This window comes from Mustelus asterias, chromosome 4 (assembly GCF_964213995.1).
Source record: "Mustelus asterias chromosome 4, sMusAst1.hap1.1, whole genome shotgun sequence".
In the NCBI taxonomy this organism is placed as follows: domain Eukaryota; kingdom Metazoa; phylum Chordata; class Chondrichthyes; order Carcharhiniformes; family Triakidae; genus Mustelus; species Mustelus asterias.
The window spans coordinates 81,976,818-81,994,193 of record NC_135804.1 but is presented as its reverse complement, the minus strand read 5'-3'; the positions used below and the strand labels follow the sequence as shown (position 1 = coordinate 81,994,193).

General features: G+C 43.8%; 1 protein-coding gene across 1 annotated transcript in view; it reads left to right on the top strand.

Annotated features, from left to right (window-relative positions):
- The window catches only part of LOC144493138 (sodium- and chloride-dependent neutral and basic amino acid transporter B(0+)-like), an 81,202-nt gene extending 64,116 nt beyond the window's left edge, over window positions 1-17,086 (top strand). The window contains exons 11-14 of the mRNA XM_078212038.1: window positions 8,924-9,023; window positions 11,947-12,056; window positions 12,149-12,319; window positions 16,433-17,086. Coding sequence (XP_078068164.1) covers window positions 8,924-9,023; window positions 11,947-12,056; window positions 12,149-12,319; window positions 16,433-16,540 — 489 coding nt within the window. The 3' untranslated portion in view covers window positions 16,541-17,086. The remainder of the gene's footprint in view (window positions 1-8,923; window positions 9,024-11,946; window positions 12,057-12,148; window positions 12,320-16,432) is intronic.
- The last annotated feature ends 290 nt before the right edge of the window (window positions 17,087-17,376 follow it).

The following is a 17,376-nucleotide window of genomic DNA, read 5'->3' as shown; positions in this document are numbered from 1 at the left end:
ACGGTCTGGATCAGGGCCAAGGACCCCGTTTTCCACCACGTATCCGAGGATAGCTAGGTGGCGCGTGCGAAATACACACTTCTCCCTGTTGTAGGTCAGATTCAGGCGAGATGCAGTGCGTAAGAATCTAAAAAGTTTGGTATCGTGGTCCTGCTGGTCATGGCCGCAGATGGTGACGTTATCCAGGTACGGGAAGGTAGCCCGCAGCCCGTTCTGGTCCACCATTCGGTCTGTAGCACGCTGGAAGACCGAGACCCCATTCGTGACACCAAAAGGAACCCTTAAACAATGGTACAGGCGACCATCCGCCTCAAAGGCCGTGTATTGTCGGTCCTCTGGGCGAATGGGGAGTTGGTGTTAAGCAGACTTTAGGTCGATGGTGGAGAACTCCCGGTACTGCGCAATCTGATTGACCATGTCAGATATGCGTGGGAGGGGATACGCACCCAGCTGCGTGTATCTGTTGATGGTCTGACTATAGTCTATGACCATCCGGGGTTTGTTCCCATTCTTAACCACCATGACTTGCACTCTCCAGGGACTAGCGCTAGGTTGGATGATCCCTTCCTTGAGGAGCCGCTGAACTTCAGATCGAATGAAGATCCGATCTTCAGCGCTGTAACGCCTACTCTTTGTTGCGATGGGCTTGCAGCCTGGCACGAGATTCTGGAATAGAGAGGGTGTGGTAATCCTAAGCGTTGAGAGGCTACATGTGGAGCGCGTTGGGCAATTTAGAGGCTGCGGGTCTCCCACTGAAAGCGGAGGGAATGGCCCACCCTTACTGCAAGGTTACACTCTTCAAGTGGACCATAAAATCTAGTCCTAGGAGTATTGGCGCGCAAAGATGTGGTAACACAAGGAGCTTGAAGTTCTCGTAGACTGTGTCCTGCACCGTCAGATTGACCACGCAACTCCCTAGCACGGTGACAGACCGGGACCTTGACGCCATCAAAATTGTCTGCTTGACAGCCCGAATCCGGAGACCACACCGCTTCACGGTGTCTGGATGAATGAAGCTCTCCGTGCTCCCGCTGTCAAACAGACAATAAATCAGGCGTTTGTTTACCTGTATGTCCATCATGGACTTGTCGAGTCTGTGAGGCTTGGCCTGGTCCAGGATGATCGACGCCACCATTGGTTCATGGGCACAACTGCAGGCAGTTGAGATGGTTGATGCCGACCCTTTCTGGTCATTCGCGGACGGTGCCGACCAACATGGCTGCCCCCATAGGTCGCACATGGACGATGGCACCAAAACCTGTGGCCCCTGCAGGTCGCACGTGTCTTGCGACTCCGTTGTTCGGAATGACGACGTCCTGGAATCGCACGTGGCCGAAGACGTTGAAGATGCAGAAGACAAGGAGGCCGGCTCCGGGGAGTTACACGCCCCACTGCTGGTCTTGGATGAAAGTTTGGACCGGCATACCTTGGAATAGTGCCCCTTCTTGCCGCAGGCGGAGCACAACACCGCTTTAGCTGGACATCGCTGCTGAGGGTGTTTCACCCCCCCACAGAAGTAACACCGCGGGCCGCCTGGAGCTGCTGCCGTCGTCAGGTCCGAGGCTGGGAACGCAATCGCGCAGTTTTTCGGTCCCGCTGAATGAAGTGGGGTCTGTGACTGCCCCTGCCACACTGTCTCCACGTGGTCGTCGGGGTACATCGCCAGACTTTTGGAGGCCGTTTCTAGAGCGTCAGCTAACTCTGTGGATTTAGTAAGGTCGAGGTTACCTTGCTCCAACAGCCGAAGGCGGATGTACGATGAGCCGATTCCCGTCACGAACGCATCTCGAGCGAGGTTGTTCATGTACTGGTCTGCTGACACTGCCTTGCAGTTGCAGGCTCTGGCTAGCTGTTGAAGCTCGCACGCGTACTGTTCCGTTGTTTCACCGGGCTGCCGCCGTCGAGTGGCTAGAAGGTATCGAGCATGCATCTCATTCGGCGGTTTGTTGTATCGCTTCTTGAGAAGCTCGAGGGCCCCTTTGTAGTCGGTGGCCCCATGGATCGCTAGGTATACAGCGTCGCTTACCCTCGCGTGGAGGACCCGGAGTCTGTTGGCGTCGTTGTTGACCGCTGTGGAGGCATCGAGGTAATCCTGGAAACACTTCAACCAGTGGTCGAAAGTGTTCGATGCTCCCGCCGCACGTGGGTCCAACGTAAGCCGTTCGGGTTTAAGCATTTGCTCCATGTTTTCTTTGTCGTTTTTTTTTAACAAAAAAAAAGTATTTATTTGTTGGCAATAAAATTGATGTGCGATATAACACACGAGAGGCGTGATGTACTCGGGAAATAAAGGCTTTTATTGACCACAATAACAGAGCTACCATATACAGTACACGATCCCAGACTAAAGGGCCACCAGGCAGAGCAGTGACCTTTATACCTCTCCCAGGAGGCGGAGCCGACTGGGGTGTACCATAACAACTATATTAACAGGTAGAACAGCCCAACCCTAACCCCAACAGTAACATATATACAGACTCATAGTACTGGCCAGACCATGGCTCAGCACTACCTAATGGGAACCAACAATGGTTCACCACAATTCTTACACTCAATCTCAGGTGTCACAACTGTTTGCTTCCCTTCAGCGCACAAAAGAGAAATACAAAAACCCCCCATCATTGCATCCAAATTCCAGCTAGACTGAGGTCCCTGCAAGATCTTCTGATCTGTTCTTTCGTAAAGATGGCAGTGGGAGTGCCAGCATAACTGACATACTCCCTCCAGACCAACCTCCATTGCTGTGACCTCTGGCAATGCTGCAGTCCCTGAGGAAGACCAAGTCCATATGGGTGGTTTCACAGAGACCACACACACTCCTGGTCTGGAAGGAAGTTGCACCTGACTCAATGACACTCCAAATGCTGGCAATATCTATGAACTCTTATTAATTCACCTGCAACATATGGAATGCCTCAGCTGCAGACGGTGTTTTAACCACAGGTGTTGGTGGATAATGAGGAGATGAGTATTACCTGCTGTATATGTATACATAAGTTATATCAATACAAAAGAGATACTTCTTTATGTCATTATTATTTTAAAAATCTAACATTTCCTAACACTCTGCCTTAGTGCCAGCCTGACATTTGCAGCTGAGGTGGAGGCTGTCTGTTGTAAGCTATGCCCTAGTCCCTGAGATGAAACTGATAGCTATCTTCTGGTAGTCTGAGGCCTGGAGGGCTTTACCCTGCTGAGGGTCTCTCGCAAAGGTGCAGGTGCACCCTCTTCAACCTCACCTGCTGGAGGCGAGCAGCAGTAGCAATGCACCCTGGGAATGCTATGAGATGAAGCTTCCAGGGACGGAGCACCAGTGATCCTCCTTCCTGTCAGTGCACCTTCCTGACACTAAGAGGAGAAGGGCACCTCGACGGAGGTTGAGGTGTCCTGTCCTTTTTTCATGTAGCCACCTCTGGGTAGAGCCCATGATCAGAGTGACGGAATTTAGATCTGAGTGCATACCCAACAGCCGCTGAGTGTTCTGCTGGATCATGGTGACCACAAATCTTTCCATGGAGAAAGACAAACACTTGCATGCCAGAGCCATGACAGTAATCAGAACTTGGATGGACTCCTCCACCATTTGCTCAATGCTTCACATGGCCTCTGGCTTTTCTGCAAGGTGTTCCCTTGCCAATCTCTACAGGTTTCTTATGGCCAATTCCAAAGGCACATCATCAGTCTGGGGTTCAGTACGGGCCTTATCTCCAGCAGTCCTCCAAGTGTCAGAGACCCTAGCTGTCACATCCTCCATCAGCTGCGGGGTCATGTTCATGATGTGCTCACCAGATTATGACCCAAAGACTAATCTTGAAGTCGTGAGCCTAAGGTGAATGTCGCTGTGCTGGTGGAGGGTGTCAGAGAATTAAATTGCCATATATTCTCGAACGCAAGTGTAATGGGCTTCTGATCCCACCATTGACACCCGTGCTGCTACAGGAAGTTTCCACCCAATGGCTTCTGTCTACTCAATATATAATTGGAGAAACTTTCTGCTCCTCCATATCAACCTGATGAATGGTTTGAAAATTTAGCAACAGTTAGGGAGACAAGAGAACTGGAAACAGAGCTGGGTGCCATCAGCTTGCGTGGGAAAATCAGAACAGGGCTTTTGGATGATGCTGGAGGGAGCCAAGGATAGAACCTGGGAAGGCACCAGAGGCAACAGAGCATTAAATAAATACGAGCCTAAGTAAACAAGCATATTAAAAGTCAAAAAGAGAGGAAGAATGGCTTCTACAAATTCTCCAGAGTGATAAGAGATATGATTTAAAACAATGACTGCAGGAAAATGTAGAAGCTCAGATAAGGTGATGAAGTGCAAAGTCAACATGACAAAAAGGCATCACAGTTAATGCTAAACTTGGTAACAAAGCAATTTCTTCAGTAATTCAACCAGCAGGGAGGATGTAAAAGCCATAAAAAGTTCCAACACTTTGTGTTAACTATCAGAATCAAAGAGGTAAATATTATGAATAATGGCTGTATCCAAATATTCACAAGAGAAAACAAGATCAACAAACCCTCTCCGGACATTGATATCCCACGTAAAATCATTGGCTTCTTATAAATTACATGGAAGTCAAAGACAGTTTAAAAGGGTTGGTGTAATAAATCAAGGGTGCCTCGATGAGGCTAAAGAATAAAAGGCTTTATTGCCAACAAACAAATAACGATATGCCGGTCCTGCTACAAAATTTCTGACCATGAAATTCTGTTCTTCCTTAATAAGAAGTCTCACAGCACGAGGCTAAAGTTCAACAGACTTATTTGGAACCATGAGCTTTCAGAGCACTGCGCATTCATTACCTGAAGTCGTGAGTGCTCCAAAAGCTCATGATTCCAAATAAACCTGTTGGACTTTATCCTGATGTTGTGAGACTTCTTACTGTGCTCACCCCAGATTCCACATCAAGTTCTTCCTTAAGTCATGATTTTCTCTTTGAGAGGCTTGACTAGCCTCCACCCTCTCTGCCAAATCTGGGAATATCATATCCAAATGTGTCCTTAAATGGTATACCATTAGAAATTGGCTTGGTGTGGCTCGCGAGGTCACATCTGGTGTTGCGTAATAAGACTTGTTTCTTCATTCAGGCCTTGAAAGTTTGCACAGCATGTTTCATTAACCCATTTGAGGCTGGGTGACATAAAATAGTGAATGTCATTTTATTTTACAAATTTCTGAAACTCCTCTGTTGTGAAGGATGTGCCATTATCTGATACTAAGACCTCTGGGATACCATGCATGGCAGAGATTTTTCCCAATTTATCAAGGGTGGCAACTGCTGTCATGGACTTCATCAACGAGACATCCAGCCACTTCGAGTGTGCGTCCACTAATATTAGAAACATATGGAGTCCGATTTTCCAGCTTGCATTTCCCGGCGATTAGCATAGTGGGGCAGAAATGTAAGCTGGAGACTAAAAATCCAATTCCCATCCAGTGTCCAGCAGTTTGCAAACTTCCCAGGCCATTTTTTTGAGACAATCTGCCCTGGTGCAAGGCTGATTTTAATATGCATGATCTCATTTAAATGTCTTTAGTGAGCTCCAAGTGGTATTGTCTGGGCTCCTTGGATTTCCAACCTCGCCGGTGAAGGTTCCCACCAGCAGCAATCACAGCTGGTCCCCAGCAAAGGGGACCAGATGTGATGGCTTTGCCGGTTGGACTGAAGGCCATTGAGGCCCCTGGGAGGTCGGGGCGGGCAGAGTCCCTTGAGCAATGCCAGCCTGGCACCCCGTCACTGCCGGCTATCACACTGGCAGTGGCCACCAGGCCCCGGGCAGTGCCAAGGGGACGGGACCCACGTGATGTCAACTCATCTCGCCATCTGCTGGGAGACCGGTGCAAGCCTGTTGTTGGCTCCCTGAGCACTCTGCCGCCAGCCTCTCTAGCAGGTTTAGGCTCTACACCCCCATTGCATAAATAGCCTGACAGCCTCTGTATTGCACAGAGTGCTGTAAATTCATCAAACGCAGTTTGCCCAAAAGAAATGGGCAGGACAATCTCCCGTTTTCTTGCCCATTGGACACTTTGATTTTTGGGGGGAAAATTGCCCCTGACCCTTAAATGGCCTGCAAAATCAATATGTATTCGTGCCCAGGGTTTACCTGGACACTCCTAAGGGTGCATATTAGCCAAGTTCAAATTCTATCTCAGATGGAAAGGGAATTGAACCTGCACTGCTGGCATTACTCTGAACCTGCACTGTTGGCATTACTCTGAACCACACACTAGCCATCAAGCCAACTAACTTAAGTAGCCGGTAGCACAGTGGTTAGCACTGCTGCTTCACAGCTCCAGGGATCTGGGTTCGATTCCCGGCTTGGGTCACTGTCTGTGTGGAGTTTGCACATTCTCCTCGTGTCTGCGTGGGTTTCCTCCGGGTGCTCCGGTTTCCTCCCACAGTCCAAAGATGTGTGGGTTAGGTTGATTGGCCATGCTAAAATTGCCCCTTAGTGTCCTGAGATGCATAGGTTAGAGGGATTAATAGGTAGAAAATGTAGGGATATGGGGGTAGGGCCTGGGTGGGATTGTGGTTGGTGCAGACTCGATGGGCCAAATGGCCTCTTTCTGTACTGTAGGGTTTCTATGATTTCATGTTTATTAAGGATATTAGAAATATTTAAACAGTGGAACCAGGGGGCATGACCTCAAACTAGGAAAGTTAATTTTAGAGTTGATATCAGGAATTCATCAACAAAAACAGTGTGATCGACATGTCTGTTATAATCTTAGTTGATGTTATAACTGGATGGGAAGATCCCAGAATTGAACCCTAGCTCAGAAAATCATGATGTGGAGATGCCGGCGTTGGACTGGGGTAAACACAGTAAGAAGTTTAACAACACCAGGTTAAAGTCCAACAGGTTTATTTGGTAGCAAAAGCCACACAAGCTTTCGGAGCTCTAAGCCCCTTCTTCAAGTGAGTGGGAATTCTGTTCACAAACAGAGCATATAAAGACACAGACTCAATTTACATGAATATTCCAACCATTATTCATGTAAATTGAGTCTGTGTCTTTATATGCTCTGTTTGTGAACAGAATTCCCACTCACCTGAAGAAGGGGCTTAGAGCTCCGAAAGCTTGTGTGGCTTTTGCTACCAAATAAACCTGTTGGACTTTAACCTGGTGTTGTTAAACTTCTTACTCAGAAAATCATAGCATAACTTTTTCTAGAAAACGTGGAGGAACAGAGTCACAGAACCACTAATTAGATTTTAATAATAAGAAAATAACATTAATTAAACATGAAAAGTTTGATAATAATACAATATTCCTTTACTCCTCCCTTAGCTTAAATATAACATCATAACTGATGGCTGATGCCACTCAACCAATCTTTCGTAGATTTCTCCTCAAATTCCCCCCAGATGACTATGATATGAGAGTTTTCAAACTCCAAAAAAGTTACGGTTTAAAGTCTTCTTTCAAACAATGCTTCTATTTCCAGCTGTCTTCATTAAGAATCCACTCTAAGTTTTCCAACTATCCTGTGCTTCACTTTTAACAAGGAATCCAGTACCATGTTTCCACTTCTCCTTTCAGGTTTCATTTGTCTTAAATGATATTACACAAACTTTGAGTTCCAGCCACCAATTTCCACAATTCTTTCAACTCACGTTCCACAGGCTGTAGTAATATCTCACAAACATTAAATCATTAGAAAACTTTCTGGCTTCTCACTAGCCAACTTTTTTCTCAACTCTGTCTGTCTTTACTGATTTCTAGTACTGTCTTTACTCTGTTCTAGTACCTGTTTCCTCCGTTCCTCAAGCTACTTGAAAACTTCATTTCCCTAGTATGCATAACTAGCTGCACTTGTTTTCTGAACTATTACTCCATAGTTTAGCTTTTGTTCTAGCAAAGCTGAGGGAGATATTCCTTCTTTAACGTTCTATAACCAACTGCAATAAATCTGACTATGATTGAACTCAAAAAGCCTTCCCACCCTAAAGGTGTCCCCAGTTGCTAAGCAACAACTTTATACTTCTCCCAGTTTGTTTACTTTTGATGTTGTAACCTTCTCTAAGCATTATAGAAGCACAGTTTGGGCTGACCAAACCACCACACATGCAAACACTCTTATCTAGCATGAATCTAACTATAGGTTTACCCTTCTGTACACGGAAACACTAAATTTAACCCACTTAAATCTATATCTTATTTCTAATATTTAACAAAACAAATATACATTCCCTAAAACTACCTCTGTTTTCCTGACGCATGGAGTAAATTTCCCCATGGAGCAGTTGAGGCAAAAGCTTTGTAATCATTGAGGAAATAATCAGATGCTGGTGTGTTATAGTTCAATTTTACATGCCCATTGTAGTCTGGAGTTATGGATTGTGATGGTAGAGGTTCCAATTTCTTTCCGTCACATGGCTGACCAGGAATCTCACTCGCTCTCGCCATCTGCCATTGGCGTGTGTTTGGAGGATGTGCAGGTTCGCACCCTCCGCTGCCAGAGAACTGACTGCACAGGGTCACCACCGGTGGGTTGGAGAAACTCGCCAGCAGTACAGGCCAGGAAATTTCAGCCAACCTGTCTGATTGTATTATGAATGTAGATTCCACAGGAAACGAGTCCTGAGGAAACGTATGGCTCAGAGGAAGAGATTGTCACTAATACTGTTAGCACAATAATTCCAGGCAGTTAAAACATGGCATTGAGATAGATAGCAAGGATATGGAGTGAGGTCACATCTGGGGTACTGCATGCAATTTGCTTTTTCCACTGGGATATTCAGTTACTGAAGGGGTACAGAGAAGACCAAAGATAAAAGGAATGAGTTAAAAATTGAAAAGGCAGGTTAGAATTTGGTGTAAATTTTTCATATCTCATTAATCTTTTAATTTGAATCTCAGAATGTTATGGTTTTTTCCATGTAGCACTTTCTAATTTAACATTTAATTTTAGGCTGGGATTTACTGGTTACATTTTGTGGATTATTTCTGTACTGGGTGGATTCTCATTACGGTAGCTCTGCTGGAACTCATCGGTCTCAGCTGGATCTATGGTAAGCACTGAAACCAAATAAAATAATTAAATTTAAAAATATTTGTATGGATTTTCATGTCTCTCGAAAAATCAAGGCAATTGAAATGGGTGATGTGGTATAGATGTTTCTTCATTTCTAAGAATGATGAGAATTCAAATGCTCTCCTTAATTAAAGCTATAGAGTCATAGAGGTCTATAGCACAGCAAAGTCCCTTCGGCCCATCATGCTGCTCTGCACCTAACTATTCTAATCCTGTTTTCCAGCACTTGGCCTATAGCCTCGTATGCTTTCACATCGCAAGTCCATATCAAAATATTTCTTAAGTGTTGTGATAGTGTCTGCTTCCACCATCCTTTCAGGCAGTAAGTTCCAGATTCCCACCACCCTTTGGGTCAAAACATTTTTCCTTACATCCCCTCTGAACATCCATATTAATCTCTCCACATTTGGTTCCAAAAGCCAATATGAGACAGGCAGTGCTTTCAGCATCATTCACCCCTGATCTGATACTCTTGCTGGATTAATGTTGGAGTACATTTTGCTGCAGCCATTTTTATGCTGATTGCTGAAGGGGATGTTGTTAGAACATCTTTACCCTGAGCTGTATAATTGCTAACCATCTTAACAGTCAATATCTCGTTTCTCTCATCTATCAAAGCAGAAGGAGCAACAGAACAAGATCAGCTTCAGTGTGTTCATTATGTTTCTTTTGATCTCCTGGCATCCATCTTCTATTTTACTCTTGACAAAAGACTCATTTCAATTGTCCATCCTCCCCATTTTAATGAGGGCTTGTCCATCTCAGGAAGATCTGAAACATGAGCCTTGACTGGAGTGAATTCCTCACGATGTATACAATTGTTTTACTTTCACAGAAAATCATCTTGGTGACAGGCCACAATTTATTCATCCTATTTGAAATCCTGACTGAAATCTTCCAGTGATCAGGTCTAACTACCCTTCCATGCATCTCCCTCCAGAATGTTTGATAACTCAGTTGTGAAGTGTGCCTTGCCCTCTACTAAATTTTTTTGTGGATGATTTCATTGATATCATGGCCTATACAGAATGATGATGACACTTTTCTCCTTCCCATCCAACTACATCTTCCACCACCCGCCCCGTAAAGACTTGCCATGGCGCTGCAGCATTTCTCATGAGGTCACGCCTTGACCTGATTCCCTTCTCCTCTGGCACTTTCTTCTTATTTGAATATCTCACCTTGTTCCACCAATTTAACTTCTCTTTCAAAAACATAATCCTCTATAACCTTTCCAAGTACAATAAATTTTAATCACAGGAGATACGTAGAAACTAGAACCAGGAGTAGGCCATTTGGCCCTTCGAGCCTGCCCCGCTATTCATTTTGATCATGGCTGATCATCAAATTTAATATCCTGATTCCCCCCTTTCCCCTATATCCCTTGAGCCCGTAGAGCTGTATCTAATTTCTTCTTGACATCAGACAATGTTTTGGCCTCAACTACATTCTCTGGTAGTGAATTCCACGCATTCATCACGCTCTGGGTGAAGAAATTTCTTCTCACCTCAGTTCTAAAAGATTTACCCCTTAATTTCAAACTATGACCCCTAGTTCCAGATTCCCCCACCATTGGGAACATTCTTTCCTTCTCATCCTTGGTGACATCAACCTCCATCTCGACTCATCATGCTCACTCTCCCGAGTTTATTTCCCACTTATCCTCTCTAAATCTCTCCCTCTGTGTAAACTCTCCAACCTATGCTCACAGCCACCCTTAGACCTACCAACTCATGTAATAGTCTTATCATATCAATCACAGATAAAACTTCTCTGATGGCTTCCCAGTATCAGTCACTATCCATGTTCCCCTTTCAAACTCCATCCTGATTTTCTTCTGTATCCATCCCTGGAGAAAACTGTCACTCAATTCAATTTCAACTGCACTTTCAAAATTTCACATTTCTCATCCACTGATTTGCTTAGCCACATCCTCACCTCCCCCTTTCAAGCTGCAGTTCATAAAAGTCATTACTCTTTCTGATCCTGGCCTTTCCCCCGGTACAGTCCTCATCTCCACTCGCTCAAGTCCAAGGGATGCAGACTTGAAAGAATCTGTTGGACAACTGCAACATCAATCCCTTTTTTGTCAGTAAGTTCAAAACCACCTGATCAGCTGCCTCTGCTGCTTCGTTCCATTTCACTAGCCCACCAGGCCAAACTTCCTTGAAATGTTCCCCATTGCGGTGCAGATCTCTAAATGCTCCCCACTAGTCTAGCACAAAACTTGCACCTTTTTCTGTTTTTTCTCCTATCTTGTTGTATTTATTGTAGCTGTGATTTCTTCTCTGATTTAACTTGTTTGTTAATGAGATTCAGTACGAGATGAACTGTTGCAGTAAACAGGCTGCCCTGAAGAATGGACAAACCAAGTGGGCTGCACGGTGGTTAGCATGGTTGCCTCACAATAGCAGGGACCCGTGGGTTTGATTCCAGCCTTGGGTGACAGTCTGTGTCATTATTGACTGTCTATTGCCATTGTGAGGGTTGTCCAAGCTGAGGGCTCTACCCTGTGCCAGGTAAGGAAATACTTTGATATTTTCCAGTAAATAATGGGGCTCTTTAAGCAAGGTACAGCACGGTGGCACAGTGGTTAGCATTGCTGCCTCACAGCATCACGGACCCAGGTTCAATTCTGGCCCTGGGTGACTGTCTGTGTGGACTTTGCACATTTTCCCCGTGTCTGTGTGGGTTTCCACTAGGTGCTCCGGTTTCCTCCCACAGTCCAAAGATGTGCAGATTTGGGGGATTAGTGGGGTAAATATGTGGAGTTAAGGGCAAGAGAATGGACTTGGGTAAGATGCTCTGTCAGATAGTTGGTGCAGACTCAATGGTCCAAATGACCTCCTCCTGCACTGCAGGGCTTCTATGATTGTTTCTTTCTTCATTCTTGTTCACAGGGGCCAACAAATTCATCAAGGACATTGAGATGATGATTGGGGAAAGGAGTTGGCTCTTCTGGCAGTGGTGGAGAATATGTTGGATTTTTATCTCTCCATGTTTTCTGGCAGTAAGGAGATGTTACATTTTATGAGTGATTTAAACTAAAACAATCAGACTGAAGATATTGTACCTAATTGTTTATCCCTTCACATCATTCAGGTAATTTTAGTGTGGTCACTAATAACATTTGCTCCACCAACATATGGATCTGTCGAGTACCCTGTCTGGGCAACAGCACTTGGCTGGTGTACAATCATCCTCTGTATTATGTGGATCCCTATTATTGCCATTGTGAGGGTTGTCCAAGCTGAGGGCTCTACCCTCTGCCAGGTAAGGAAATACTTTGATATTTTCCAGTAAATAATGGGGCATTGCTGCCTCACCGCGTCACGGATCCAGGTTCAATTCTGGCCCTGGGTGAATGTCTGTGTGACTTTGCACATTCTCCCCATGTCTGGCTGGGTTTCCTCTGGGTGCTCCGTTTTCTTCCCATAGTTCAAAGATGTGCAGGTTAGGTGGATTGGTCTTGATAAATTGCTCCTTAGTGTCCCAAGGTGTGTAGGTTAGGGGGGATTTAGCCATGTTAAATGCATGGGGTTATGGGGATAGGGCAGAGGGTAGGGCCTGTGTGTGGTGCTCTGTCAGAGAATTGGTGCAGACTTGATGAGCTGAATTCTGCATTGTCGGGATTCTATAGATTTTACTGCAATAATTATCAGCACCAATTTTCATACAGATTGGACAAACTAAATTAGCAATAGTGGCCTGCAGGATGAGTTCATTGATTGATTGTATTTGGGACAGTTTTGTATAATGACACATTGCGGAACCAACTCTGGAACAGGCTATTTTAGACCTGGCAATATGTCAGGAGGCAAAGCTAAACACTGAATGCACAATCTGCCAGGGAGGAATGATCATAACATGCTAGAATTTCATGTTCAGTTTCAAGGCGACGAACCTGGCCCTGAAACTCATGTATTAAATTAAATAAAGAAAATTACAGAAGTATACAGACAGAATCTAATAAAATGTACAGAAAATATTAAAAGTTGGTAGATAATCAATAGCAGACACTGAAGGGGGTATTTCATAGCTCTCTCAACAATGATATATTTGATTGACAAATGAAGGACAGAAGTTTTCTGCCCAGCCATGGTGGGGGCAGGGCTGGAAAATATGGTGAGCCATTCAATGGTTCATTGACTTTAGTGGGATTGAATAATACCATCCATGGGAGGACTTTAAAATTCTGCCCATAGACTCTATGAGGAGATGGAACCATCCATTGTTAATAAGGGAAGTTAAAGATGGTATTAAATTTCCCTTGCATCATTGCAGGTGTACCTATAAAGTCTGGACTACAGTTGTCGAAGAAGGCAGCTGACGACTACCTTCACGAAGTTAATTTGGGATGAGCAATAAATGCTGGCTTAACCAGTGAAGCCCACATTCTATGAGTGAACATATAGAACAAAGTTGAAAGAAAGGGCATAAAATGTTGTAAAGAGTAGTGGTAGGCCAGAAGGTTGGGAAGATTTTGGAAGCCAGCGAAAGATGCCTAAATTGAGACTGGGGGATTAATAATTGAAAATAAGGAAATGGCATAGACTTTGTACAAGTATTTTGTATCAGCTGTCATGGTATAAGTTGCTAAAAACATCCCAAAAATAGTAGAAAATCAGGCCCAAATAGGAGGAAGGAAATTAAATCAATTATTACCACCGGAAAAGAAGATTTGGGCAAATTAAAGGCTAAATGGGACTAAAGACTGACAAGTCCCTTGGACCTGATAACCTGCCTCCGAGAAGTGTCCACAAAAATGGATTATCTGGTTGTAGTTGGTGTGTTGTCTGTGGCTGGGGGAGGGGTAGTGCAGAGAGCAGTTCAATTCAGGTGGTCCACACCAGTTTTAATAAAAATAGCAGGCAGATTTATTTTAGGTGTGCACTGTAAAGATTTCAATCTCCAACTGCTGGCACACTGGCAGCCCCGGTGATGTCAGAGTGATCATGTGACAGATATCTTAAAGGGGCCATGCCACACAGTAATTCCCCAAATACACAACATTAATCTTCCAAAATCCCTTGATTTCTGGGGCTAGCCAATTTTGTTCCCTAAAATTTTCTTTTCCAGACGTTTTTCCAATCTCTCACCACTTCTTTGATAACAACAGCAGCAACTTATATGTATATGGTGCCTTCAATGAAATAAAATGCCCCAAGGTAATTCACAAAAGGGTTCCATAACAAAATCTGACACCCAGTCACTTAAGGAGATATTAGGGTAGAAAGCAAAAAACATGGTCAAAGAATAATTTTTCAGGAACTTAAGAGGTTCCTGAAAAGGTAAGTAATTCCCGAGCTTAGGAACTCAGCAGCTGAAGACACATAAGCCACCAGTGGTGGAACTATTCAAATCAGAGATGCTCAGGAGGCCAGAATTGCAGAACTGCAAATATCTTGGACAGTTGTGGGGCTGGGTGAGAATAGAGGAGTGAGGTCGTAGAGAAATTTGAACTCCAGGATAAGAATTTTAAAATCATTTAAGCAGGAGTCAATGTGAAACAAGAGTCATGGGTGAACCAGTCTTAATGTGAGTAACGACAGCAGTAGCAGAGCTTTGGATGACCTCAGGTTTATGGAGGATAGGATTTGACAGTTACAGTCTGGATATCAGCAACAAGTGAGCAGAGGCAAGAAGAAGTGTGTGTTATTCATCATGATCATTATGTATAATATATGCTCTGCCTGAAGATAGATCCTTGGCTCATGGTAGTCTTTCCATATTTCTCTATCCTCTGCTTTTAATTTGCAATAACCTCCCTCAATTTCCACAACATCCAGCATTGATATACCCTTCCTTCCTCTTGAAATCTTCCCTTCATAACATCTCTTACAAGTCCGTTTATTATTAATATGTGCCTTTTCGCTATTATGTTCAGTGAATTTCTTTGTTTGTTGGTTTTCCACAACACTTCTTCATTTGTTGCCTTTTCTGTCCAACTGGTCTTTTCCATTCTTGTCCAGCCCATATTTCAAAGCTATTGAGCATTTTGGTCTCCTGTTTTTCTGATCCAAGTCTCGCTTCTGTACAAAACAATACTACAAATCAAGCGCTTCACAAGTCACTTCTTAAGTTGTTTATTCAACTTTCAGGTTATAAACTGTCTCTTCTTTCAAAATATTATCTTTCCCGTTGCTATCCTTGTTTTTATATTTTTGTTACATGTTCTGTCTGCAGATATTAGGGGCGATTCTTCCAAAAGAATTCTAAGCATCAAATTCGCATAAAAACTGGAGTAAACCCTGCTGTTTTTCTCAGCGGGAGTTTCGAATCTCCCACACTCTTGCAGTGCACAATCGTAAATCTCACGAAAATTCAGTAGGCAAGGCCTATTCCCGCTGGAGAGGCCGGCAGCACAGCACTGAGTGGGCCAAAGCTCATGCGCTGTCAGCGCCAAGATCAGTGCATGCCCAGTCGCCCCGCACAGCCATTGGTTGGTCACCCTGCCAACAAGGTTTCAAATCTGAACTTGTTCCAAATCTTTCAATGGCCTTGCCCCAAAATCTTGGTAACCTCTTCCAGCTCCATTTGCCATCAAGATATCTGCACCCCTTCAATTCTGCATTTTGGGCTTCCCGAATTTGAATCACTCCACCATTGATAGCTGTACTTTCAGCTGCCTTGACCCTAAGCTCTGGAACTGACCTCCAAACTAACCACTCCACCTCACTGAGTCATAGAATGGTTACAACACAGAAGAGGCCGTTTGGTCCTTTGGTGTTCCAGCCGGCTCTTTGTAAGAGGAACTTGGCTCGTGCCATTCACCTGTCTTTTCACAAAGGCCTTGCAGTTATTTTCTCTTCAGATAATTATTCAATTCTCATTGAAATGCCTCCACCAAACTCAGGAAGCATTCTCGACCTTGACCACTTGCCTCCTCCCCCACTTCCATGAAGATGGTAATGAGCTGCAGGAATGTACTTCTTTAGCAATTATTCCTAAGTGCATCTCATTGGTTTGTGATTTGGTTTCCATCTTGAATACTATTTGGATCTCACTTTGGGTAACTTGAAGCCTGTTCTATTTGGAAAAGTTTCCCACTACCTATGAGTGACTTGGGTCTAACTTCAGCATGTTTCTTCAAAACTCCTCACTTAGACTATAACACATTCTAAAGCTTCTAGGTAAGTACATCTCTTGCTTATACAACTATTCCCTCTCACGGCTACCTCATTATTCCAATTATGAACTTATTACTCTACATTCACCACCAATATATACTTGATAAATTAGAGTTTCGACAGGGATTATTATTTCTGAAAAACATAACTATGTTGAATCAAACTGTAGGAGAATCTGATTAGGATCAGTTTTTTTTCTCCAAGTTGGGTGAAAATCTGGCAGAAACGATTAAACATTTCAATTTTCTTTTTACAGAAAATTTCTGCTGCTTGCACATCAGCTCCTGATTGGGGTCCATACTTGGAACAAAACAAAGCAGAAAGACACAGAAACAAGTCTGATTCTACAACAGCTCCTAACTGAATGCAACTTCTTGTCATTCCTGAGATGTGAAAATTTAAAAGAATCTTTCTGCTCCAATTTAGGACATGGTAGAATTACTGACCATCTTGTAGGAACTAGAGTTCCTGCACCTTTAGTTGTTCTACCTCAGTGTTAATACAGAGGATTCCAATCACTGAATATTGTGGACAAGATCTCCTGCCCTCAAAACAAGTCCCGCCTACATACATAGTGGCTGGGTTCCCCTCCCATTAGCCACAGGATGTGGATAAGATTAGTACAGAGGGATTTGGTCCACTCTGATCTTTATCACCAAATGCCAACATACTGACCCAAAACCCTGATTGCCTATGTGCAAAGCTGATATAGTTCAATCATGATTTGTTGATTGGTTCCAAGTCTCCAAGGAACTGAGTTACAAAATGAAAAGATTAAATATCTGATCAATTCATGCTGAATATCTCGCATTTGTACAGCTGAGTGTAAACATCTTTATATTCTGTATCATCTGTAACATTGCACTGTACATGATGAGTTTAGTGTGCTTTAATCAAATAGAACATGCTCAAACAAAAATATCAGTGTTCAATTATTGAAACTACAGTAAAAAGGATATTTTCATGGCATTCTCCCATCCTTCTATTTAAATAATATTCTGCTTTTCTATTCTATTTCTTCACTAAAACGACAATCTCAGTTTCCCACATTACACATCATCTGCCAAATTTTTGTCCATTAACTTACCCAAACAGTGTCCCATTGCAAACTCTTCATGTCACTCTCACCAGTTGCTTTATTATTTTTGTATTATCACCAAAATTGGCTACAATACAATTGTCCCTTAATTGAAGTCATTA